Here is a 26,085-nt window from a genome sequence, read left to right as displayed (position 1 = left end):
TTTGAGTACCCCAGTGCGAAATTCGCCCCGACGGGTTGTCGGTCGTACCCCAACCACATTTCACACCACTATGAACAATAAATGCACACACTGAAATCGCTATTACCGATATGCTCATCCAATCAAGTTTCGATAAACCCGTTCATCATCAGCTCCTGCGGTTTCGAACACGCCTGTTAGGTGGTGCGGTAGACCGCGCCCAAAGCCAGGGCCCCGGTAACGTGAGGTAGCCGAGTCAGGGCAGCGTGCGGTGACCCAAGCCGGAGCCGCGCGTCCTCCCGGTGTCATGTGATAGCCCGGGGCTGCCCGCGGGGATGCGGTAGACCGCGCCCAAAGCTGCGGCCCCGGCTTGGGTCAGCGCACGCTGCCCCGACTCGGCTACCTCACGTTACCGGGGCCCTGGCTTTGGGCGCGGCTTCTGCTCATACTTTGTGGTGCGGTGGTGGTGCGTCGGGCTGCGCGCTCTGACTTCGGCCAAGAAAAATGCGTCAGCTGATCATTGTCATTTCTGCCACTTGCGTGTGGTGAAATGGGGTCATAACTTATGAGACGGCTTTTTCATATCAATTATTTTACATAAAATCATATTTCAAACCATAAATAATGTTCGACAGCCAAATAAAAGAAACAATACCAATACAGGCTTACAGTTTAAGGCTCGACATTGTGTTGTCTACGATTAGACAGCTGATAACTCATTCCCGTACGCGGTATGGTCGTAACACTATAATGACCTTTGCTTATTGTCACATGTGCGCCGCATTCGCGATTTTTGCCGACGCCTGTTTGCAGGTGAGCCCACTACAGTTGTTATACATATCTAAAAAACGATAAACTTTTAGGCGAAAAAGGCACTATTCCAGGCCCATTTTGATTTTCTTTGCGATATTAGGTAAAAACAGAAGCTTCTTATCCCAGGAAAAATAAAATGGGAAATCTTTCAAAGGTGGCACACTACCTTTAAAACTGAGTTCATCAAAGCCCGCCTCATTCATACCGATGTCATGTTCTTGTACCAACTCCTTCACCACCGTACCGACTGCGCTTACCTGGTATCGATGTTTGGCCTTAACCCTCGACAGCACGGGGGGGGGGTTGATGCAACCTTCCCCCTCGGTTTTTCGCGAATAACCCGCGTAAAAAGCGGCCGACCGCGACGAAACTTTTAGTTTTAGACCTACTTTCCGAGACCATGTTTGGCCGGAATCGCGATTCGGCGTATGTCGGCTCGCATTAGCCGCGCGTTTGCAAGCTTTTCGTGGTTTCAAACGTTCAAACATGTGATCTGATGTTGCCCCCATGCATGGTGGATGTCAAGGTCACCTGATGGTCAGGTCAGGTCATTGACCTTTGGTGACCTCGGTTCTTCTTTCGAGTTTTACATGTTTCTAGGCTAGTTTTTTAGCTGAACTCGAATTTATCAATCATTTCAACATTTACGAAGTAGATTTGGTGCCTTCGTAACATGCTACGAAGCTGTCAGAGGCGCGGTTGACACGTTCTACGAATACCCGTCACGGCCCCTACCGGTTGACCTGACCTGACCTGACCCGACCTGGGCTAAATGCCCAAAGACATCATCTGTGATCAAAACTAACACGATATTCGTGATCAGCACCCCAGAAAACACTTTATATTTAGCAGCCACACTTTACGACTTTCTAACAGGCCCCGATTTTCCCGACTTTTGGGTCATTGACCTGACCTGGAAGGTCGGCCGATGATCTAGGACCTTAAAATTGGATATCATCGGCTTCCTCTCGTGACGGGCAACACGCTCGTTTTTCCTCGAAGCTCTAGCTCGATCAGGGGCCAAACGCGAGGGGGGGGGTCGTACTAGCCCCCAACCCCCCTTGTGCCGTCGAAGGACGCAAATTGGCCTGTGCCGGCGAGGGTTTATGTGCCTGGGAGGCGTAACCGCCGCACGGGCTTGTTTCATGTGCCCTTCGGGTGAGTGAACACCGTAAAGAACTGTCTTTCTGTGCATATTCCTCGGTTGTGCAATCAATTTTTGACACAAGGTCCGTCCGTGGACTTTTACCACCCTTCCACGTCTTTCCGGCGTGAAGCTTTCCAGTACGCCCGAACACTGGGCACTGGGCAGCAATGGGATCTCTCTGTCATCATGTCCCACTTGACCCAGGTTGTACTGAACTTTAAGAATATTACAGAAAATTGGATATTGTTAGGCTGGCGGCTGCTTATACATGCTTGTATGTTTTACCCAAACAGAGGAACTAAGCATGGTGTTGTGAATGTCGATACATTTTACAGCCATTGACATTGTTTGCCATTGACAATACTGCCATACAGCCATTTTGACAATACTGATTATTGAGAGCCTTGAGTCAGCTGGGAATGTTTTGAGGAGGCTGGGGGTGCTTTAGGGAGGCAGGGGGTGCTGAGCTCAGGATTGGGGGTGCTTGAGCACCCACAAAGAGATATAAAGTTACGCTTATGTAATGTCCACATCATGTTGATTCTTAAATCGCAGCTCAGGACGAATGGGCGGGGGCGCTGTCGGTGCGGATAAAACATCTTTCTTGGGCTTTTTTTGCGGCGATTCTGCTTGAGGCCATCTCGCAACTTCTTCAAAAGTGTGCAGTAGTGCTTGCTTATCATTATCCGACCATCATCAAGACAGTCGGTAATGACTATCCTACGCCAGATCCAGAACACTGATAGCATTGACCTTCCATATCGGCTTCTGCATCTTCGCCTTTTATGAAGGACAGATGTGCCGTGCTTAAACTTCTTAATCATCTTTTTGTCTCTGCATCATACACATACGAGTAGACCCAGCATTCGTCGCATGTCATTAAATGATCGAAGATGTCTTCAATTTCCTAAAAAAAGCCTAGTTTTCATTTCGGAAGGCCAAGACGCATTTTTCTCTTGAACGAAGTAGACACAAGAACTTCTAAGCGGGCTGACTCCTTTATCGTCTGTCGTTCTTCGCCGATAATATTTTCAGGCACTGCCAGCATCGAGACCTTTCTGTTGCACAATCATCTGAAAGGTCAGACGACGATCTGTAAGGATGAGGCCCTCCACTTCCTTCACAGTCATCACCTTGTCAGTCACTGGTAGTCACTCACTTCTTGACTCCCCTGCAAGGGCCATGCAACCAAGTTGAAAATTATTTCTTCATTTTCGGTAAGTGCATTAGATGGGCTTTCCTAGCTATAAACTAATTTCACGTTTTGATGTATTTTCTCAGTGTGATACCGTTTCAAATGCATTAGTTGGATGACGGTTCGGTCCTCAACGGGCCCAATACTCATCTTTTTTACTTCTAAGTCTCTCCTACATAAGATAAAACCACTTCTCAGGATTCTCTTTGCGGGAACATTGTTCTTAAGAGCCAAATACAATACCAACCAAAAATCATCAAAATCGGTCCATATCTTCTATGTGATGATCAGAACTTTTCGATACCCCCTCGTACATGCCGACATGTGTCGAGGAAGAGTGAGCGGCAAGCCCGGATTCGAGTCATCGTAATTGGATACCTACTGATGTCGTAATGAGATGTATTCATTCGCACAGCGCTCATTAGGATTTAAACCAGGAAGTGGATGAAGCGGGGGTGGTTCTGCCGGGCAGCTGTGTCTATGTGACTCGAGGAGCGTCCATAAAACACCTATAACCAAAGTGGAAGTTTCCCGATTCGGTGGTTCCTCATTTCAGTCCGCCTTCTATTCATGACGAGACGGTGACTCCGAAGTGTATGTATGATTCGATGCCGTTCCCTTCCGAGCGAAGGAATCTGTTCACACAAGCATCGCCTTCTGTTATTATCAGCCACAAGCTACACAAGTCACATTTACGGTTCCAACTCCAGCTCTCTTTATGGTGAATCGCTTGAACAATAGTATCCCTCTTTGAATACGGCCATCTATTCATCGCTCTCATCTAATCAATTCAAATCATGGCCGCATCTAAATCACAAGGCTTACAAGCGCGCTCCTATTTCGGAAGTTGGGCGCAATCGACCTCCCATCAGCATGTAATTTGAGCAGATCAGATAACGGCCGCGCGTCCGAGTCCCCTCCCTTCACCTTTCCCGCTTCTCCCCTCCGCCGGCGGCCTCACTAGGCCGGGAATCGGTCAGGGGAGCGGGGCGGGGCGCATGGCACGACCTCCCCTCTCACCCACAGGACGTCACAAGCTACCGGCCCATCTCGCTGACCAGCCACATCGCGAAGCTGATGGAGCGGATGGTGTCGGCGAGGGTGACGCACCTGCTGGACCGCGACAACGTCATCCCGGCCGAGCAAGTGGGCTTCAGGCGCGGTCGATCGGCGGAGGAGAACCTGGGACGTCTCATCCAGGAAGTCCAGGATGGATGGAACCTGCCAGCCCCGAAGGGACGTCCATCCGACGGCAAGACAGCCGCCAGGTTCGTACTCACCGCCTACGACTTCTCCAGAGCCTACGATGTGATCGACCACCAGATGCTGCGTCTGAAGATGCTGCACCGACTCCCACGGTGTTACGCAACGTGGATCTTCCACTTCCTGCGAGACCGACGTGCATGCGCGGAGGTCAATGGCGTCCGCAGCAGCAGCCGTCCCTTCCGAGCGGGCCTCCCCCAGGGCTCCGTGCTCGCCCCGACCCTGTTCACCCTGTGGTCGGCGGACTTGGTGGAGGAGCTCCGGAAGGTTGACGGCACATCGATCTACATGTACGCCGACGACACCGCCACCCTCAGCTCCGGAGCGACCATTGCGCAAGCGAAGGCACGCGCTCAGAGAGCTGCAGACGTGATGGCGGCCTGGGCGCGGAAGTGGAAGATGCGGCTGGCGGGCAGCAAGACGCAGGTCCTGGTACTGTCCCAACGGCACGAAGATGCCCGCGACATCGTGCTGAGGGTGGACGGCACGGCAGTCAAGGGCACCCGACACCTCCATCTGCTCGGCGTGACCTTTGACAGATTGCTCCACTTCGGGGAGCACTGCTCTCGTCTCCGCCGCAAGGTGAAGCCGCGTGTGGCCCAGCTGAGGAAGCTGACGGCGCGCTCGTGGGGCCTGCAAGAGCCGCAGCTGCGAACCGTCGCCAACGGTTACGTCCGTGGTGCACTCGAGTACGCGGCGGCGGCATGGCTCCCGGCGGCGTCGGAGTCGCACGGTGGAGCTGCTTGAGAGGGAGATGCGTGCCACAGCGCGCGTCGTGACCGGCTGCCCGATCAGCACGCCGAGAGACCCGCTGATGGCGGAGGCCGGCATGGTCCCGGTCCGGGCGCGCAGGGAGGCGTTGGCCGTCAGGCTGACCGCCACTGCGGCGTCGCAGAGGACCGATGACCCTCTCCGTGAGGTAGCAGCGAGGACAGCCCCCCGACGACTGCGGACCACCACCGGCTGGCGTGATGTGGGACGGGAGGCCCTCACCCGGCTTGGTCTTCAGGAGACACCCGTGGAGGAGCGACTTCACATCACCCTCCCTCCATGGTCGGACTGTTCGGGGGTGGCGATCCGGCTGGACGTCGGCGCGGCTATTAGCAGGGAGGCACGCGACGAGGTCCGCCGGGCGGCGGCCGAAGAACACCTCGCGACCCTGCCAGACCAGGCGACCTGGATCTGGAGCGACGGCTCGGCAGAGGGCGGTGTCGCGTCCGGGGGCAGTGGTGCCCTGATCACCCTGCCCTCTGGAGAAGAGAGGACGACCCGGACGCCGGCCGGCGCCGTCTGCAGTAGCACCCGCGCCGAGCTGGTGGCGATGCGTGCCGCTCTGGAGGAGGTGCAGCAGCTGGAGGACGCAACGTCTGCGACCCCGCTGGTGCTCTGCACCGACTCCCAGGCTGCGCTCGCCACGCTCGCGACGGGCGCCGGAGAACAGCGGACGACGCTGGGAGCCGAGATATGGCGCCTGCTCCTGGCGGCCCCGGACAGACCGACATGGCTGCAGTGGGTCCCGGCCCACTGTGGCCTCCCAGGCAACGAACGGGCGGACGAGCTGGCCAAGGAGGCCTCCAGCTTACCACAGGCAGCCGCGCCTGTGGACGTCCGCAGCCTCACTAAGGCAGTCGGCCGCGCCGCCTCCAAGGCCTGGCGAGATCGCTGGCCCGACAGCTTCTTCAGGCGGATTATGAGAGACAGGTTCCCGACACCTGTCCTCAACGAGACGAGGGAAGACGCGGTGAATGTGCACCAGCTTCGAGCGGGCCACTGGGGGCTCTCGACGAGCTACCTGCACAGGATCGGCCGTCGCCCAACACCGACCTGCCAGCAGTGCGAGGACCTGAAGTGCCCGGCGGCACTGTGTCTGGTCTGCCGAGAGGAGGCCGACACGCCGGAGCACGTGCTGCTGCACTGCCCCTGCCTGGCGGGCAAGCGACTACGCCTGTTCGGGACCATACACCCCGATGCGACTCGGCTGCGGGACGGCGGGGCCGTGGCGGCGCTGGCCCGCGGCTTCCTCCGCCACCGAGAGCCTGCGGGCTACGGCCGGCCGTAGGCCGGCCCGCGGGGAAACAACAACAACAACAACAACCTCCCCTCTCCGACGACTGGAGCTGACAGTCCATGCAGCACGGCGACGGCCATGAGTTCCTTCGGGCGTTGGTGTGGCGCCGGGGTGTCGTGCGCTCTCTCGGGCGACAGTTGGGCGCTATGAGTCCCTCAGGCGTCGGTTGGGTGCCGAGGCGCCGGGGCTCGACCTCAGCTGATTGTCTGTCCGGTCGAGGTCAGCAGGGCGTCCTCCCATGGTGCCGCGGCTGACCTCGCCGACTGCGCCGACTCGCCGATCCATCACCCCCGGACCAAAATCGACCGCGGCAGCCGGGCTGAACTCCCAGCTCCATCACCACAATCACAGAGATCAGACTCGGCCCGGCCCGGGCGCGGCTTTTGGCGCGGCCGAAAAAACGCCAATATTTACATATCGGTGCCGATGAGAAAAACCAAAACGACGGAGGCGAGCACTTCTATCCTTTCGGATCAAAACAAGCGCATTATACCCATAGCCATTGACTTTGGTGTAGTCATCTTATGACGGGCCCAGTTTTCTATAATCTGACTTCTCTTGTCTGATAGCCGGCGTCATGAGATAGCTTATATCTCTCAGTCCCCAGTCCCACCGATCTAATCACGATCAGTTCTATCTACATTCAGCAGTTGTCACCGAAACCTCCCACACCTATCAGCGCCTCCTACCTCCTATCCTATCCGCACCTCTCGCCGCTTCCCGATCAGCTCCCCAGCCAGCGGCCGCTCCGAGACCGCCTCCAGCCGAGCTGCCAAGGCCGCGGGCCCGGGGCGGTGACGGGTCGTCACAGACGCCGTTTGACGGACATTATCACCGTCCTCACACCCTCCCCTATCTGCGCGAGAACTGCCGTATCGCTTACCGCCAGCCCGGCATTATGTAGATACGAGGGTGGGGAGGCCCGCCGGCCCGTTTTGGTGCCCCGCGCGGAGTAATTAGGATAATCTGTGGCGGAGATACGGAGCCAGGGGTACAGAGGGCACCACCGCGGGACGGTCACCGGCGCTGGTGATAACAACTGGTGACCGTCACCGATTGTGGTGACCCGGGTGGCAGGGTCGAAGGGTGGGTCACAGGCACCGAGGCCGCCCCTTCACCCAGCTGCTGTCCGCACTTGGTTTAAGATATTTGAGCTTTATTCTGTGCTTAAGCTGCCCTTAAGAAGTTAGTAAAAGTTTTTATTAACTTGTTGAGGATGAAAGCATTTAGACAGGTGCATATAGTTTGACAATGGTTTCGCTTCAATGCGTTTCATTGCACATAGGATATTTTTGTTAATTTGTTTTTGTGTATCTGAAATATAAACCACTATGGTGATCAGATCATCAGGCTGATGGCTACCTGGCCGGCAACCTCCCCGGAGCATGCGTCACTTACTCGAATAGGTGACGGGTAGCCGATAGGTATGTAGGTCTGTGACTGCGGTAATCTTTTGTTCAGCAGCCCGGTCTTCTGAGTAACTGAAATAGCTGTGTCCTTATTGGATGTGCATAATTTACAGTTCGTGGAAGAGAATGATGCATGCTAAAACTGCAGAATTACTCGCCGTTGTGCTGAACATCATTGCACCATGTGCTCCTTATTTAGTCACATTCCATGGAATGTAAATAGTCGTTTCGGAGAGATGATGCGCCTCATGGTTTAAGACAATATACCCTGGTTCAAGATGGTTCAAGATAGCCGACTGTTGAGCGTCATAAGGGGCTTTTACGTGTGACTGACGACATGCCAATTATAAAACGCCACCAGTGCCGTTCAGCCTTCAGTTCATTGAATGCTGAATCCTTGGTATTTTTAGATATATTTTCGATTTCTTTAGAATAGGCTCGCGTCAGACGCATAAGTGACGAATTGAAGGTATATTTTTAGCATTTGAACTACTGATGACTAGTAATCTTTTGCGGCCAATGTGCTGCAATAAATTAGGCATTAACATGTAAAACTTTCTCCAAATCTGCAGAAGCGTGATCCGTTCATCAGATTTTGTCTCTGACAAGTTAACTGTTTCTGTCCCCTAACGGAACGCTGATTTATCAGCTAGGTGATTCGATGTCAATTAAAAATCATGATTTATTGCAAGAGCGACCGCAATTCTTGAGTTCGCTGTTCGCCTTCGACTGCTCACCGTTGAAACCCAATAAGTAATGTTACGGCCAGTTACGGCCGAGAGCCAGAAGAAACGTCACTGGACACTAAGCAACAACATTGAATAGCACGTAATGACGGAGAGGCTAAGCGCCTGCTTATCGAAGCGTTAGTGTTTCCGCACATACAATACTGTATTAGCGTATGGGGTGCCTGCTGCATCGCTCAGAGGAAACGCATCCAAAAGGTGCTGAATTTCGGCGCACGTGTCGTGTCTGGCCTCAGCCGAAGAGATCACGTGACTCCTGTGCTTAACGAGCTGGGTTGGAAGTGTGTGGACGACTTGATTCGTGACAGTGACGTAGCTGTGGTTAGTCGCCTACTTACTTCGGACAGTGCACCACAAATCCTGCGGAGCAAGTTGGTGCTCAGCTCCGACGAGTCAGCTCGCACCACGCGTGCGACCGAGCGGGGACAGCTGCGTCTGCCCCGGGTCCGAACCGAGTTCGGCCGTCGTGGATTTTTGTTTCGCGCCAGCCAGCACTGGAACGAGTCCTCAGGAGCGCGTCAACAGTAGGTGTGGTCGACTGGTTAGTGTACCGGAAGATGTCTTAGATGTGTATTTTACTCTGTGGTTTCACTTCTATCCGGTTTTACTGCAGTGTTTTATCCAGATGTGTTCTCGCATGTATACGACGTGGTCACCACAAAACCCATGTAATGGAGGGACCTAATAAAATTGTATTGTATTGTAATGTTCCGACTCATCCGAGTCCCAGCTCAGGCGTCACAGGATAAAGAGTAAAGTTAGAGTTTAGCTAGTGACGCCACTGGTCGCAGAGTTGATGTAAATCCCAGCAGAGAGTCCAGCGATATAAATTGTCTCGCAGTCAGGTCGTGACTCGGCCACCGCGAGTGGACACAAAGGTGCGTCGCCTCAAGGACGCACTGCACGTCTTGTACCGACGCACATGATTTTTCTCCCGCCAGATGTCAGGAAGGCGTCTCGGCTTACACGAGCGATAAATGATTTTGTTTTTCAGCGCTGATATTACATAACTCGCCGGGTACAAATCTTAAAGAAATTAACTGATCCAAATGTTCTACAAAATAAAAGAAAGAACATTGCAGGTACCGTACTTGAAATAAACTGAGTGTTCGCCCAGACACCATCCTGTAATTATGTATCAAGCAAAGGGTAAGGAAAACTCGTGCAAATGTCTACTATCGTGGGTCGTGACATTCCGACATGAGCATTGGGCCAGGTGGTGAGCGCAGCATTTCGAACACTGTTCACGTGCCTTCCACTTTCTATGTGGCCAAAACGTATGAGATGTGGCGATCACCTTATGCAAGTTCTGCAAGAGTTCACATCGCCCCCTGTAACAATCAACCAAATGGGATAGGCTGTGCTCAATCAAGCTGAAAATGTCTGCACCGTTCCCCCGATGTTCCCCGTATAGTGTCTGTCAGATATATCTATTATGCAGGTCATTCTGCTGCTGTCGGACGACTACCGAGCACCCCGTGACACCGTGGAGCGAACAAAGCTCTTTGTCTTCTATCCGTCCAGGAGCGTTTCGTTATTCTCTTCCTCCGAACAATCTGCAATCCGAATGAGTAATGATATGGCACCATGCCTGTCTGTTCCTCGCAGAGAAGCCATCAACATGCATCCGCATACCGAGTTATGCAAATGACGGGCCGAAGCATGCCATGTTCAATCAATGGAAACGTCGCGGACCCTGCCGCCGCGCAGTGTGCGGCTTTCATCGTTCATCTCTCCGCGGCGGTCGAAGCAGAAGGCGGGTCCTACCGGCCGTCTCCGACGCACCATGCGTCTTCTCTCTGTCCCACTGACTTACAGACCTATCTATCTCACCCCTATGACAAGCCATGACTCTCTGTAGCGACTTTGCGTCCATTTCCTGGACGGCGGTCTCCTCGCTGCGAAGCCTTTCGTCCGTGGCGCGGCTCGGCGGTCTTCTAATCCTCCCACCGCGCGGGCCGGCTGACCAGCGGCGGCCGGGCTGTATTTGTCGCGTCCGATTCCACGTCCTGATGGTCCGATGACGGGTGGAATGTGGGACCAGACAGCACCGTCCGAGCGGCCCAGAAAGGGCTGGTTAGTCCAATCGGCTCAGCCTCCTCCCCTGATGTACCCAGTACTGAGCTCTGGTCCCGCCACCCCGGCGCCTGCCGCCCACACGGGCACCCGCTACCGTTGTCGTAGCCCCGTCTCTGACGCCGCTGTAGTCTGTTACCCCCTCCCCCCGGCGGCCCCACATAGATACAAACAGACAGCACTCCTGCCAGATCGGTGGCCTGGGCGAAACCACAGATAAATGGATGATAACCAGTTCAGTATCACTGTCGCGTCACGATGGCGGTATATTCCCTCCCGGCACGGCGCGGTGGTGTGAGTGTGCCTTCTGACTACTACAGCTCCCATCCTTGCGTCACCCTCGCAGGCGTTACTCGGATTCTCAGCGGGTCACGCAGAGGTTGAAAGTGAACGTGTCTGCACAGCTGACCCCGCTGCAGAGATGGAACTGTAACGTGTCGGCTCATCAGCTCACCAACTCAGCAGCGCAGTAAAACTGGCAACGAGACCGACGTGGTATTGCAGTTCTGTCACCGCGAAACGAGTCTCACGCTGTTCTGTTGCGTCGCGGGAACCTGAGCCTTTTTGGGTCCCATGCGGGCTGATCTTTGATCTATTGCAGAGCCATGACTGACGGGGTCGCTCCCGTTACCCGCAGCGGTGCCCGGTCACAATTCCCACCCGTAAAACCGCTCTGAGAGCATTACTGCAAATCCTGGTGGGAGCTGCTGTTGTTTGTGAGAGGTGATCTCATCTTAGATCGCTGCCGAACTGAGCTGATATTTTGAAGGTGAAAGTTGTGTAGAAAAAAATGGCTACTGTCCTCAGTCACCAGATCACGACTCAGCGCTCTCACACTGAAAACGGGAACTGCATCGTCAAGGTTTCACTGCAAGCCGAGTACCGTTACCTGACCCAAACTGTACACATGTATTGCTGTACAACATCCACGTTTACATGCGGACAACACTAAAACTGCCTGAACCAGCCACCGCCAATACGGACGCGAGGGACCGTTAGGGCGACTGTCACACAGAGTCCACCTCTGGCCCTGATGGACTCCGAGTGGCCCTGATGGACTCTGAACGGCCCGGGCGTGCCCAGGATGGCCCGCTAACTGACCTCCATCCGCCGCATCCCGGTAAGGTTCGCGGTGTGAACTGTCCTCGTTTGTCGTAGGATGAATGACCGCGGCGCCGCAGACAATGCGACGTACTCGAGAGCGCCGCGGCGTGCTGCGCGCCGGACAAACCGGAAACGACCGCGCCGGCCGGCCGACCCAGACACACCCAACGGGGTGGGCTGGGGAAAGAGAGCTGGGGTTGTGGGAATCGACCCAGGACGGCAAGCTGAACTTTGGAGCTCCGGTGACGGCTGTCTCACTCTCGTCTCCATACCACCATCACCCGGTTTGAGAGACTGATAGCGTCAACTGAACAGGCCATTAGTGCAAGAGCTCGAATATTAATTCTGTTCTGATTTATACAGAGCAAAAGATTCGCTTGAATCAGTTGAGCCATCCTTCCTCGGCGACTTTCATTCATTAGTTCTTTTCCTGTACTCGAAGAAATCAGAACATGCATGCTCACAGTAATAGCTCGACTTAGGCAATGGGCGTGTTATATGTAGTTACAGGAAAATTAGTAGCTTTCAGTTTTCACTTGGAATTATGTTCCTAGCGCAATCGGAAAATGTATTCGCTCTGACTTATTGCTCCCATTGTCCGTTTCCGCTGACCTGAGGCTGTCGTCGGAGGCCTGTATGATTGTCGTGTCTCCATTCGCTCAACCCTTTTGATGTTATCACTGGCTGTCGTCCACCGGGGTCTACTGCAGGTACAGCTCCTACTGTGGCCTCTCTAGTCTGACGGACAGATTCCGTGCAGCCCTCTGCAGTGCCGGATATGTGCAGGTACTCCCCGCCGCGCCGCTCCGGAGTCCGTGCCCGGTCCCCTGAAGGACACACCCCGTGCCCTCTCAGCGGCCTACCGGATGTGCTCTGGACCCTCCGCGCGCTGTACCGACCGTCTGCGGGAGACTGCAATCTGCAGAGGGCCCCTCCCCACCCCCACCCCCACCCCCAGTCGACCACACCCGCGCAGTCACCCCGCCCACTCGTCTGACCCTGCGCCGGGGCCGGCCTAACGCGTCCGGGTCCTGTATAAGTCCGGCAGGCCACTGGGGCCCGGGTCCGAGCCTCTCGTCCCTCACGGGATAATATGTCCGGCTGGCCGGCCGCTTCAGAACTGAGCTGAACCGGACGTTAGTCAGGGCGTGGTTGTGTGTCTAATTGATGCACAATGGACAGCCCTGCTGTAGAGGCGCAATGTCCTGAGTCGTTTGAGCGTTGACGGCTGAACTTCTCATTGTCGTTTCAGTTGCGACCGGGGCTTGTCAGGCTGTCTTGTTGGGCTGTCACGATGGAGTCTCAGTTATTCACGCATATCTGAACCTGTCTTCTTGCTCTTCGTGACAGACAGGATGGCGTGCATGCCAATGCACTGGATTTATATTTCACAAAGTCAAACAGGATTCTCAGCTGCTAAGATTGGAAGACTTATGAAATCAACTTACATTACGATAATTCGGATGATGAAATACATCACTCTTATAGATATGTAAAACCTAATTTCATATGCCAGTACCTCACCTACCAGTCTGCAAGTCCCATAATTAAAACGTACTCCACTTTTCCCGCCGGCCCAGCGCGGCGGCTGGGCTCGGGTCAGGCCGAGACCGGTCACAGTCCTATCCGTCACATGGGCGGCTGACTGCTGCGGCCGGCCGGTGAGACAGACTCTGTAATGCTGCGGCCGGCCGGTGAGACAGACTCTGTAATGCGCCGGCCGGCAGGTAAGACAGACTCTGTAATGCTGCGGCCGGCCGGTGAGACAGACTCTGATGCGCCGGCCGGTGAGACAGACTCTGTAATGCTGCGGCCGGCCGGTGAGACAGACTCTGTAATGCGCCGGCCGGCAGGTAAGACAGACTCTGTAATGCTGCGGCCGGCCGGTGAGACAGACTCTGTAATGCGCCGGCCGGTGAGACAGACTCTGTAATGCTGCGGCCGGCCGGTGAGACAGACTCTGATGCGCCGGCCGGTGAGACAGACTCTGTAATGCGCCGGCCGGCCGGTGAGACAGACTCTGTTACTGGGCAGGCGGTCGACAGCCCCGAGGCGCTGCATTGTGCAGGCAGGCCGCCAGATTTCACCCCGGTCCGACCGTGTCTACCTGGAGAGAGTGAGAACGGCGCGGCCGAGCCGCGCGCGCCGGCACTGCACAGACGAGCACTGGGGATACCTACATACCTACCTACCGGTCCCCGTGTCGACCCGCCGCATCGCGCGGAATGAGCCCATCTGATAATCACACGAGCTATTCGTGTCATACGCCAAATGAATTATGATAAATATTTCCAAACCATTGAACACAACAAAGAAGGTGAGTCTATTATACGCCTGAGTGAGCCCAATCACTTTTACGATACAGATTATCTGGTCTTCAGCACACTGGGGGCGGGGCGGCCAACTGGTGGATTCCAGGGTCCGAATTCTTGAGCACATACCCCACAAAGGCGTGAAATCTCACACTGAGGCGGCCGGGGGCGGACTTGGTCTCAGCCTTGCTCCGCCCGGCCTCAGGAATGTGTAAACAGCCATTATGGCTTCCGTCCCTCTCCGTGGGGGTCCCGGCGCCCTTTGAGCCACCGCCGGTCGTTAGGAACCAGGAGATCGTGAGGAGAGAGTGCACGTGACCCGGGATTCACCTGACATGCATCCGGTGGGTTAGCACTTGGCTGCCTGTACCTAAACCTGTAAGCTACGTGATCTACTCGGGTTTCAAGGTGTTCTTCACCTTCCGTATATGACAGGAAATGGTACCTTGTTCGGCCTCTCTCTGTTGACTACGACGTAGTTGCGTTACCGTCTCAATCTTGCTGTTTGGGTGCGATATCTCCGGAGTCCGGGGTAGCTATGTTCTGAAAGAGTCAGATATCCCCGGCTGTTGCATGTCCCGGCACTGTACCGGAACTGTTGTCTAGCCAGTTTTTCAGACCTGGCATGTATCCCCAGCTCTGTTTGGCTCAGCCATTTCCTCGGATGCAGCAGCAGCAGCAGCACATAGGCTGTGCTGCCATCTTGGCGATATATCCTTGGCTCTGGTCTGTATCAAGTCTCAATTTCTGTCTCTGGCGTATCTGGCCAATACTATCTCCTCTGCAATACTTTGCTCAACTCTCAGTAATATCTCCCCGACTCTACATATTATGTACGGGCGATATCTCCTGACTCTATTATGTCCGGGCGATATCTCCCCGGCTCTGTTATGCGAGTTTCGGTGCAGCCGGCCAATGAGCCGCGGCGTTTCCAGCCGTCTCGGGCGCCGCCACTTTCGTTGACCCCAAATTTGCGTCGGCTGACCCACAAAGGCGGCTGACCAGCTGGCTCGTCGGGCGGCTCCGTCCGGAGATTAGAGTCTTCCGTCTATGAGCCGGCCAGTCAACCGCCGCTGAGGAGTTAGTCATAAGATGGCAGGTTCATCAGCTACAGACCGACCGACCGCTCGACCGATCGACCGCTCGACCGACCGACCCCGGCTGTCCGACCGACTGTCCGACCGACCTGGCTTTCCGACCGACAGACCGACAAACCGTCCGACCGTCCGACCCGAGTAGCCGGGACTGGCGCGGGGCGTGATGTGTGGAGCGGACAGGGCCGGATGCTACCTGAGATGGTGCCTGCGGTATACGGACGATAGGCTGTGGAATGGCGCGGTTCGTCGAGCATGGGTGGACAACGGTGGAACGCTATGATCTAACGTATGACGACAACATGACGTGAGTCTACCGGCCGGAACGGTGGGGCAGGGTGGCATAACAGGAATACCCCGGCAGTGAGGAAACTGCAACTCATGGAGGTGAAACATAACACCGAGGGAAATCAAGCACTATAACTAACGATAGGCCAGACCCATCTGCCGAGCCTCTGTGCATCAACTTCTAGCTTTCTTTCCAAGCTCCAAAGCACCGCAATGCAGCCAAATGATGGGCATAACCCCGAATCTACTTCCTGTATATCGGAGCGAGTTGCATCAGTTCCCATGACCTGTGCTCCTGATTCCCGGTTCAGTTCGTCGCCGCGGCTCATCCAGCTACCGTTGGCTGGCAGCTACCGGTCCGAGGCATTGGGAGCCATGCAAGCTTTGTCTAATGCCGGCCAAAGTCCCGATAGCGCACGGTGAACCTGACAGTTAGCGGCTTATTCTGAGGCAGCTGTGTTCGGTCACCGCGTTTCCCCTGTAATGCGCCGGCTCACCCTAATTTCAGTCACGCTAGTCAGTTCACTGGGGACTAACGGAAAATGCTGAGGGGAGAAAGCTGCCTTACGGATTATTTCAAACAGATCTTATAGATTGACGTCACACAAACCACTCACAGCTGGGAGCTTAGCAATCGGTAACGTCCCACTCAACTTTGAACTGAAGCTATACCTATTATTGAAACATTATTATTTCGACTGAATGGCTGGTCATGTAACAACCATTTTTACTCGTGCCTGAATTCCCTCCAAGGTTCATTCATTGTAGGTATAGCAGACCCTGTGCTCCGCCTTCGTGCCAAGCTCACGAAGAACGGCGACGCATTGTCACGAACCGTCTGTTCGGTACATGATTCGCCGCCCGATCTGAACATATCTGATTGTATCACGATCTAGTATCCATTATGAGTCTCACAACTTGTATATCTCGGATTTTTCCTAAAGGTCATATGAGGTCAGGTCATTTTCGTGACCTCACCATTATAAGTCAATGGGGAAAAATTCAAACTGCTATTCTGGCGCCGGGAACGATCTCCAACTATCTCAAGCACACAGAATCGTGATTTGATGCACTCCTTGCAAGGTTAGATGCGTCACTTTTGCAATGTTGACCTTGCGTGACGTCATTTATGACGTCATCAAGGTCACATTCGTTTTTCGTCAATAACTCTTGATCAAATTGAGCTAGCGAGTCGGGAAAGCCACCAATGGACTCAGGAAGACCTGCCGAATCGAATGATATGCGACATGACCTCTTTCGACCTACTTCGTGACCTTAGGGTGCTGACCTGACCTTGACCTGAGGTCAACACCCCAAGTTGACCTGACCCGAACAAAAAGTACATCATTCGACGCGCCTGAGCGAGGCAAACACGATGCTGCCAAAATCGCGGCTCTGCGGCCGTTTTTTGCGAAGTTATTCACCAAAAACTGAACCGTACCCTGGGGCACTTGACCTGACCTCAGAGGTCACCGGTTGACCTAGGACCTTAAAATCGGGTACCAATCTCTGCGTCTCGTAACGGCGCACACGCTCGTTTTTTCCGCGACGCGCTAGCTCCACCAGGGGCGAAACGGCGAGGGGGGGGTCGTACCCGCCCCCCCCCCCTCGGCCGGCGCGTATGTAGAAAACCAATAGGTCCGGCGAGGGTTAATCGATGATGCTCTCTGATAATATGACAAAGCAGGCATATAAGCAATTAGTGCAACCCTAGCTGATAGCTGCTAAGAGACACACTGAGCCTGATTTGACCAAATCTGCATCTAATCTGTACCAGATGCGCACCAAATGTGTACCAGATGGCCGTCGTGAAAACGGCTATTTTCAGCGGGACAGGTCGACAGACAGTTTGCCTAGTAGCTCGTCCGCTCAGACACACCTGTTGCCCTAGTGTTCAGTCCGCTCTGGGATCCCTGTCATTGTCAGGTGGACTGACAGTCGCGGCCGTGCCTGTCGTTTGTGGCCGCCGCTGGTTCCCAGGCCGGGCCGGGTCAGGGCAGCCGCGCTCAGCTGATCATTATTGGCACTCGGCCAAGGTCCCCGTCTGACCGGCACGGTAGCCTGTGTGGCAGACGGTCCGTCAACAGTCAGTTTCCCACAGTTCTGTGATATAGTGGCATCTGATGTCGACAGCGTCTGTAAGGGAGCCAGGAGATGCATTTTGTCTGAGGGTACAACCAAATCGCGCAGTTGCATCACCAATATTGTGCTGGGTATCTTCAAAGGGAAAGTGTGGTGTGAACACAAAGGTACCTATTCATATGCGCTAATGAGACACGTCCCGTGTGCAAATGAAAGTGTGGAAACATGACGCTATGATGGCAGCGTCGTGTTGCTACAGGAATGTACCTCTGTTGCATAATTTATCTGCGGAAAATTGACCCATGATATGACAACAAAGTACTCGCATTTTACTATGAGCGTAGAGCAGTGACGCAATGTCCAGTTCCGACGTCACGATCATTGTCGAACATGGCACTGGTCACGGCTAACACAACCACCCAGGCTTCAGGTGGATTGTCCCAGCCGCATTTTATCTGCCGACGCCTGCTCCGGAAACGTTAATCTGTCAGCGCGTTAAATGGCATCAGGTGACAGGTCCACCTAATTGCGCTCCTCCACCTAAAAGTCCTCAAACAGGGGTCCCGGAGACCGGATTTACCGGAAAAGATCCCGAGGTCGTTAACAGGTAGTGGGGAGGGGAACTTCCGGTCAACGGCTAGAACCTGGCGGCGGCGTTTTTAAACTCTACCCCTACAGGCGGATCCGATGACGGCAGCCACAAACAAACCGACCCCACCGTCTAACGTTCCGGGTTTATCCAGTTTCACCTATAAAAATACATTTACCTTTATAATGTGTGGTGCTGACGTCATGATTACAAGAGCCACAGCTTACCGGCAAGATCAAAGGAAAACAGATATGAACGGCATCTACATAACTCGCACCTTGCAGTCGCTGCTCGAGCAGCGTATTACTTGAGCTACACATGAGCTAACATGAAACAATTCCTCACACAGCTCTGATGTTTGACAAAGATGCCGCCGGAATGACACACCTCGAGCGAGTAGAGCTCTCTCCTACTTCTACGGGATGCATATCTTTTGATTTTGGCATTAGCTAAGTGTATTTTTAGGCATTTGTGGCTCACTAGACCGTAAGCATGTTTTTCAAAACTACCACGACAGCCATGATAAGTTACACTGCTTGCTATTATGAGGACCTGCTAGCAGCCTGTTGCATTGGTTGATAGCACAGCCACCGGCTGCGTGCAGGGAGTTGGGCGGGGTGCCGCCGGGAGGGTCGGATTGAGCCGGATAGAGGACGGGGAGGGGCGGTGTAGGTACCGGTCACAGACGGACCATCACTCCTCTGGCGCCGGCAATCTGACCCTGGGGCGGCTCAGAGAGCGCCGACGCCTCTGCGTGCGCACGCTGCACTGGTGCACAGGTGCACAGTGCTCACTTGTGCACACAGCAACGTCTGGCGTCCGTTCGGGCGACCTCTGCGCACTCTGGCTACTGGCGACTTGACTTGTTAAGTGACTGAGGAGATGGAAGGAGGGAGGAAGGGAGATGGAGAGAGAAAGAGAGAGAGAGGGGAGAGAGAGGGGAGAGAGAGAGGAGGGACTCCATGACCGAGGCGCTTATACGAGAGGTAAACCCATCAGTCTGATTTCACCGCTACTTGAGAGTAAATAAAAATAGATTTTTTTTCGCGTTTTTATTGTAAGGACGTCAATCGTGTCGATGGCCATTAGGTATGTGTAGTCGGCTGTCCTTGTACGAATCTAACTTGTATCAGTTGTGCTGCATTTTGGTCACATTTCGAGCGATGGCGTGCTGAATTTATAACTCCAATGTAGCTCCAGCCTTACATGATACGTTCAAAGTCTGTGGTGTGTTGAACCAGATCCTGTCTGAGTCATGTGTATAATTTTACACTCAAGTAGGGAGCGTACGCATGCCTCTGCGCCGGTCATTGTGTTGAAACACACACCGCGTGACCGGCACTCGACCGCGAACATTAGTGCACCGTGTATCGGTTTGGTGCACGAATTGACGGACGGAAGGCTGCTCGGTGCCGTTCTGGGTGCAGAGGGGCCATCCCGGCGCACCCTCCCCTTCAGCCTGTGTGCACCACCGCGCCGGTCAGACAGGCTATACGGCGAACCTGGGGCGTCAGGCAGACCGCGACGAACCTGGCGCGGGCGCCACGATGGCCGGCGATACTGTGCCGGCCGTGCCTTTCGGGGTGTACCGTGCGCAGTGACGGCCCATTGGTAGAAGTTCGAACAGTCTGAGCAGCCACGGCACCTCGCGTTACCTTAGGGCGCGCCCAGTGGTGGCTGCCGAGGGAGGACAGGTTTACCCGGTAGGGTGGAGGGAGGTGCCCGGGCTGCAGCGGCTCACTCCGAATTTGGATACGATTTTTGTGTGGATTCTTCGAAATGTTGCCCGGTTTTCCAGGCTGGGCTAGGTTATTGAAGCTAATAGTGACTGGGCAAATAAATGCAATTTTAGTTTGTGCTTACGATAGCAATGTTTCACTCGTGCGCCTCAGACGATAACCACAACTCTGCAGCGAAAGCTAGTGGCAATTAATGTGCAATGCTAATTTCATTCAAGTGAAGTTATCACAGCGGGGCTTCAAATAGGCTTCCCAGCATTCCGTTTCACCCAAGGGGCTTGTCCGAGTAGCTGTTTGGGCACGGACCAGGATTCCGACCAAACTACTTACCTCTGATAGGGATGGGCAGTTGTGATGAGGACCAGACTCAGAGCCCTATATCCATTGGGTAAAAGGTTCCAGAAGAATAAACTATGAGCAAGAGCCATGGAATGAGTCATAAGAAGGGTCCATGCGGAGGGCTCGTGAGGCGGTGATCATCCATTGTTTGTGTGGGCGTTACGTCACCTGGCCGTGGAGTGAGAAGGGTGGGCGGCGCCGGCGACCCCAGCACGCCGGGTCAACCCCACTTTCATTTGGGACTGCCGGGCGCCTATTGGGGTCGCCGAATACGCAATCACCCGGTGGCCACTGAGGGACGACTGAGCGCAGAGCTCACACAGCCTCGGCTCCCTCCGCGGACGCCGAATTTTCCTGCCGCGGTAATTGATCGGGCCGTTATTGCCTGCAATTTGTGTAGGGCGGCCTGAGAAGGCCGTGCGCCCGGCGCCAATTGGTCGCGGTCGTTTTCCGGTCCACTGTCCAATATTCCTGGGTCAGGGCGACTGGGAAGGACACGGAGACGACCGCTCTGCTGATTGTGAGAACGGTGTGCCGACCTCGTCTGTTTTGTGACGGTCACCACGGCACGGCGGCCGGACTCGTGTGTCGCCTGTAGCCGCCTCATCGCTCCCCATCGCCGCATCATCGGTCCTCATCGCCGCCCGTTTGCGGCCGATTCTCATCACGCTTATGCATACAATAACCCAGATCAGGGCACGCTTGCACCTCATTAACCTACTGTCGGTGATAGAGCTATCAGCTCTGGCATATAGAGCTATAGAGCTCTGGCACACGCACTGTCCCGTGCGGGCGGCCAGGTATCGCCCGCCGCCCGGACCTGGTGTTATTGCCCAACGCCGTCGTGCAGTCTCCAGTTGTGTTCCTACCCGCCATCGCAGTCTCCGGCTGGTGGCGTGGTCTGCCGTCGCAGTCTCCCTTCGGGAAGTGGTGGCTGCGACTCTCACTCTCCCGGCGAGGGAGTTAGTAGGTTAATCGAGCGGTGACGGCCATGGCAGAGGGCTGAGGGCTGGGGGCTGGGGGCCGAAGGCTGGGGGGCTGGGACTGGGACACCCGTTGACGGCAGGTCGATACGAGACCCGCCGTTCCGGCCGACCGGTCCCGTTTTTGCATGTAACGGGACATGCGGGCACAAAACAAATGAATCGTGTCAACGCTCACCATGTCTGACGACCTTCTCCTCCGGTTTTTGCGCTCATTTATGTGGGTTTGTTTTTCTTACACGACGATTAATCCACGAATGAATAAATGATTTTACATTAGGGCAGGCAGGGATGAGATACCACAACGAAGCCATGATCTGCACTGCGCTAATGAGTCAAGTCGATGCGTTTACTTGATCGAGATGCGTTATTTTATCGTCTGCACACCTATGTATATTAATTATCAATGCGTGTTGACTTTGATTGTGGGGAACAGGCAGGGATGAGATACCACAACGAAGCCATGATCTGCACTGCGCTAATGAGTCAAGTCGATGCGTTTACTTGATCGAGATGCGTTATTTTATCGTCTGCACACCTATGTATATTAATTATCAATGCGTGTTGACTTTGATTGTGGGGAACATCTTTCGTGTGAAGAAACCACACTAAAACTTTCGAATGGCAATCATGTAACTATTCAGCACAGTAAAAACTGCTATCATCCCCCACAAAGTGTCCGAAAGGAAGTGTCTATAATTTTTACCACCGACCACAGAGGAGCGGGCGATTCCTTTGGCCGCCCCGACTGAGACAAAAACTACCTCCGTACGGGCGGCGGCGGCCACCCGCTGCCCGCCGCGCTGTGGCCGTTGCCATGACGACCCGGCCGGCGGCGGCGCGGGCATTCTTGGCCGACCGGTCGGCGGCGGCGGCGGCGGCGGGCAGTGCGGCTCGAGCTGGCGAGGCGGCCACAGGGCCACCTCTGATGTGACGCGGCGGCGCGCGCTCCAACGGCCTCTGCTGTGAACGGCGAACTGTGCTCAGACCAGTGGACGGTTGTGAACGGTTACAGTGTTGTGGAGAGAAGCAGGCGAAAATGGGAGGGTTCAAGCTGTCCCAGCAGACTCCCGCGACTATGACGCGAACTAAAGGAGCACCTGTTCTGCCCGACTGCAATGTGAGTAATACGCGCCTGAAGCTTGGCTACTGTAAAACCTATAGTGATTTATGTGTTAGCGGCAGGTCATGGACTTTCCGGACCACTGCTTCCCGGCCTCTGATCGCGAATCGTTCGTCGAACTTGTCTGGCGTTGTTCCATCGCTCGCCACACCTGCACAGTCCAGGCGGATCCATCGGCCGCTCCTTCTTTGGCCCGTTAAGCGGCCAACATCAATATCTGTATGCTAATTTGTTCACTGGAGGATAGCCGTGGCGGCGGCTGCAGCACGCGTCCCGCGGTCGAGGGCCCCTGGCAGGAGGTCGTCGCTCTGTGGCCGGCCGCGCTGTGACGCCGCCGACGGACCGTTGGCGGGCCCAGGTGGGCGGATCGACAGCCTGAGGGGCGGGATTCGACGCGTTGTCCGCTGCACCTTGGCGTCGACACGCCTCGCTGGCTCTCAATCGGGTGACCCGCTGAATAGTGAGGGCCAGACTGAGAGCCAACAGAGGACATCGACTGTTGGCTGACTGAGCGCCAATCTAAGCGACGAACGAGAAGGCCGCCCGCGTGGGCCGCCGTCTTTTCACAGCGCCACAGCAGTGAAGGTCGATGTGACTATGATTTGCTCACAGCACGAACTTCGTGACTGAAAACGCCTCCATTAATGGACTGCTATATTGGAAGGGAAGATAAGTGCACGTTGTGCCTTACGATTTGCGCAATTATAAATTGCATCAGTGCCGTTTTGCTAGGATGGCAACAGCGTGCTTTACATCAGTGATTCTAGAACATACTTATTATTGAGATAATAAACAGTCACAAATGTTTTCCTGGTTGAATAAGTGTTATATTTCTGAAGGACATCACATTGTTGTTTAGTTTCTTTGGAAAAGAGCTTTTTATAGACCCGGGTTTACTGATGAGACGTCGCAGGACGGATGTGGGACGACCTAACGCCCCATTTATTCAGCCATACCTATCCACCGGCAATGCCAGCCTCGGGAAGTCTCTCGCTGTTTCTCGAACGTCAACCCGGGTCCACGTGAAGTGCCCTGAAACGTCAACCAACGCACCGCGTGAGGTGTCCTGGCCGGATCCTGTCGCACATGTTTCAGCTGACTCACCTGTGGCCAGCGCGGCGGCTGACTCACCGCGCCCCGTATTTAAAGTGACGGCGCTATATTTATGTACCGGCGAGCGCGTTCCATCTCGGCCGGGGCGTCAGCGCTGGGCGGAACTCTCAGCACTCACGGCCATCGCGATACGGCGCTGCGAGACACGTTTGAAAAACGCTAAATATGCAGCCGCCGGTGACGGTTGTAACGGCCGACGCGCCGCTGGATTTCTCTCCGGGCGCGGCGGGCGGGCAAACATACCGGAGAGGATGGCGGGAGAGCCCGGTCAGGTCAACGCCGCAGGTCGGACCTGTTCTGAGCTGCGGCTGACCTACACTGTGGTCAGGGCTTTGGCCGCTGACACCGGAAGACGCCACACACCCCCTCCCGCGGTGTTGGCGGTTGGAAGTCGCCATGGCCACCGGACGGTGACCGAGCGGCGGCGTCTGCGTGATGACGGCTCATTTGAACAGGTGCTCTGTCACTGATCTGCGACACCGATATCACAGTGAAACCACTGGAAGACTGAGTACCTATATAGTCATCAGATGGTCATCAAATGATTGTCGAAACACAACAAAGGCGCCGATCAGGCTGCTTCCGTGTTTCTACGTCAAACAAATGTGATTTCTGCCTGTCGAACACTTGAGGAGAGCGCTCTTTTCTGGGTCCGTGTGAAGTCATTGGCGACTTCTCCGGAGCTGATGGCCGGTTCCCAGACTACAGTCGCTCATTTCCCTGGACAAAGACATCGCGCGACAACCGTGAAACGACATCGTCGGAATTTTCGCGATTGGCGACACGGCATTCAAGGCGGGACATTTACGAAACGGGTGTTTCCGTAGGTCCAACACGCTCTTGACAGGAAATTCACTATCTCTACAAGTGTAATTGCACGTTTAGGGCACGTCCTACAATGCCCGTGCATCTAGAAGATAATTTCGCCCGCACTTTACACGATCATGTGCTTCCCATCAGGCCTTTTACAACCACCGTCACTCTATTGTCCTTACCGGCCGGTGCAGACACCATGCTTAACCACCGGCTCGCATAATTCCTCTTATCACAGCATAACTTTGCGCGGCGTATCCCGTCGTATCGCTCCCATAGCTGAGCCGTGAGAGCGCACAGTGGTCGCTGTGACCGGCCGGCCCGGAAAGTGCGGCCAACGCGGCGCACCGGCGAGTCGTCCTGCGCGCCGCCGGCGACCCTTTGCCGTGGGAAGGCCCGGTGGACACGGCCCAGAGCGCAGCGGACGCCACAAGGTGCGGCAGGAGGCGCTCAAACGGACCGCGGCAGCCCACTCACGGAGGACATACACCGCGCGGCCGCTGATACGGTCTCAGGAAGTCTAAATCAGCCGACAAAAATGGACAAACGGATGACGTCAGGCACACCGAGGACACTCGGAAGCCGCTCACAGCACGATGCGCCCAATGTGTTTAGAGATTGCATCACAGATCAAACAAAGCGCACAGCAAAGAAGGGCTCAGCCTGGCTTTGCGCCGCGCCCACGGTAGGCCCACCTGCCACTGCAAAGAACCCAAACAAAACAGCGCCGCGAACTTGGTGGGCCGCCCACGAATCACCAGCGCAGACATCAGCTGACAGCCGAATCTTTCATCATCCCCACGACCAACAACCTTTGTTTACTGTCCTCTGGTGTGAAATGCCTGCAACTGTTACCTTCTCTGGCCAATACCGCTAAGGGGATTTTATGTGAGCCGGTGCCATGTTTACCTCGTCGAGGTGTGGGTGGTTTCAGACCGGCCTCTCGCTACAATGCACGTGACCCGTATGATGTCATCATGACGTCATCACAGTGATGTCATGGTCACGGCGGTAGTATCGGCTACTATCACATCACCGGTATTGCGGCTCTGAGGTAGAGGTCATGTGCCGCTGATGTATTACGTGTTTAACGTTTTCTTAGAAACGGAAAATTTATGACACAACTAACCAGATTTAGCAACACTTCGTGGAACAGAACATCGATGTTGACAACAAATAACTGATCCCGTATTTAGACTTTAGAGTCAACACCCATAAAGTGATTAGACATACGTATAAGCCGACAGCGAGAGGGTTATCTCCCGGACCTTCTGCCTATTATCATATAATCCAGCCCGCGACCGTGCCGCTTACGGCGCTAAGCTAAGCGCCGGGCAGAGCAGGGCGGTGCGCAGAGACTGCTGAGTAATGCTACCATAGTTCAGTCTTACAACAGGAGATTTCATTTGCGGCCCCTGGTAGCCGCCCCTCCCTCTTCAGATAGCAGCAGCGGGCGCCAGCTGGTCTTGACCCCTTCTTCAGCAAGCGCCACGAGTGCGACACGAGGAGCCCCCACCACACCTGCCCAGTGCCCCCGCACCTGCCGTCCGCGTCTTACTATCAACCCTCTTCCGCCATTATGTTGCCCAGCTGTTTCCGCTGTTATCGAACATCCCTCATGGTTTTCTACCTGCCGACTTATCCGCATCAAACGGGCAACTTGCATGGGCGGCGCCACCGGGGGGGACGGGGGGGACAGGTCCCCCGCTATCGAAAGTTAGGGGGGTACAGTACCCCCCTATCGGCGAGGGCCGTTCAATAGTTGATAATAATGCATTATAGAGCTATCCGTCGCATTTAATGCATCGTT

The 26,085-nt window shown here is 54.9% G+C and overlaps 1 protein-coding gene across 2 annotated transcripts in view; it reads left to right on the top strand.

Moving 5' to 3' along the window:
- LOC122391989 (actin cytoskeleton-regulatory complex protein PAN1-like) overlaps window positions 1-26,085 on the top strand; it is a 47,544-nt gene that overhangs the window by 4,207 nt on the left and 17,252 nt on the right. Inside the window, exon 1 of one of the 2 annotated variants that reach the window (XM_043386377.1) lies at window positions 22,096-22,346. The exons of the other annotated variant lie outside the window; for it this stretch is intronic. Within the exon in view, the coding sequence (XP_043242312.1) occupies window positions 22,266-22,346 (81 nt within the window). The 5' untranslated portion in view covers window positions 22,096-22,265. Of the gene's footprint in view, window positions 1-22,095; window positions 22,347-26,085 lie in introns of those variants that run through there. 2 annotated transcript variants of the gene reach the window in all.

The sequence above is a fragment of the Amphibalanus amphitrite genome, unplaced genomic scaffold (genome assembly GCF_019059575.1).
Source record: "Amphibalanus amphitrite isolate SeventyFive unplaced genomic scaffold, NRLGWU_Aamphi_draft 000464F_arrow, whole genome shotgun sequence".
Lineage (NCBI taxonomy): Eukaryota > Metazoa > Arthropoda > Thecostraca > Balanomorpha > Balanidae > Amphibalanus > Amphibalanus amphitrite.
This window is presented reverse-complemented; position numbering and strand designations above follow the sequence as displayed.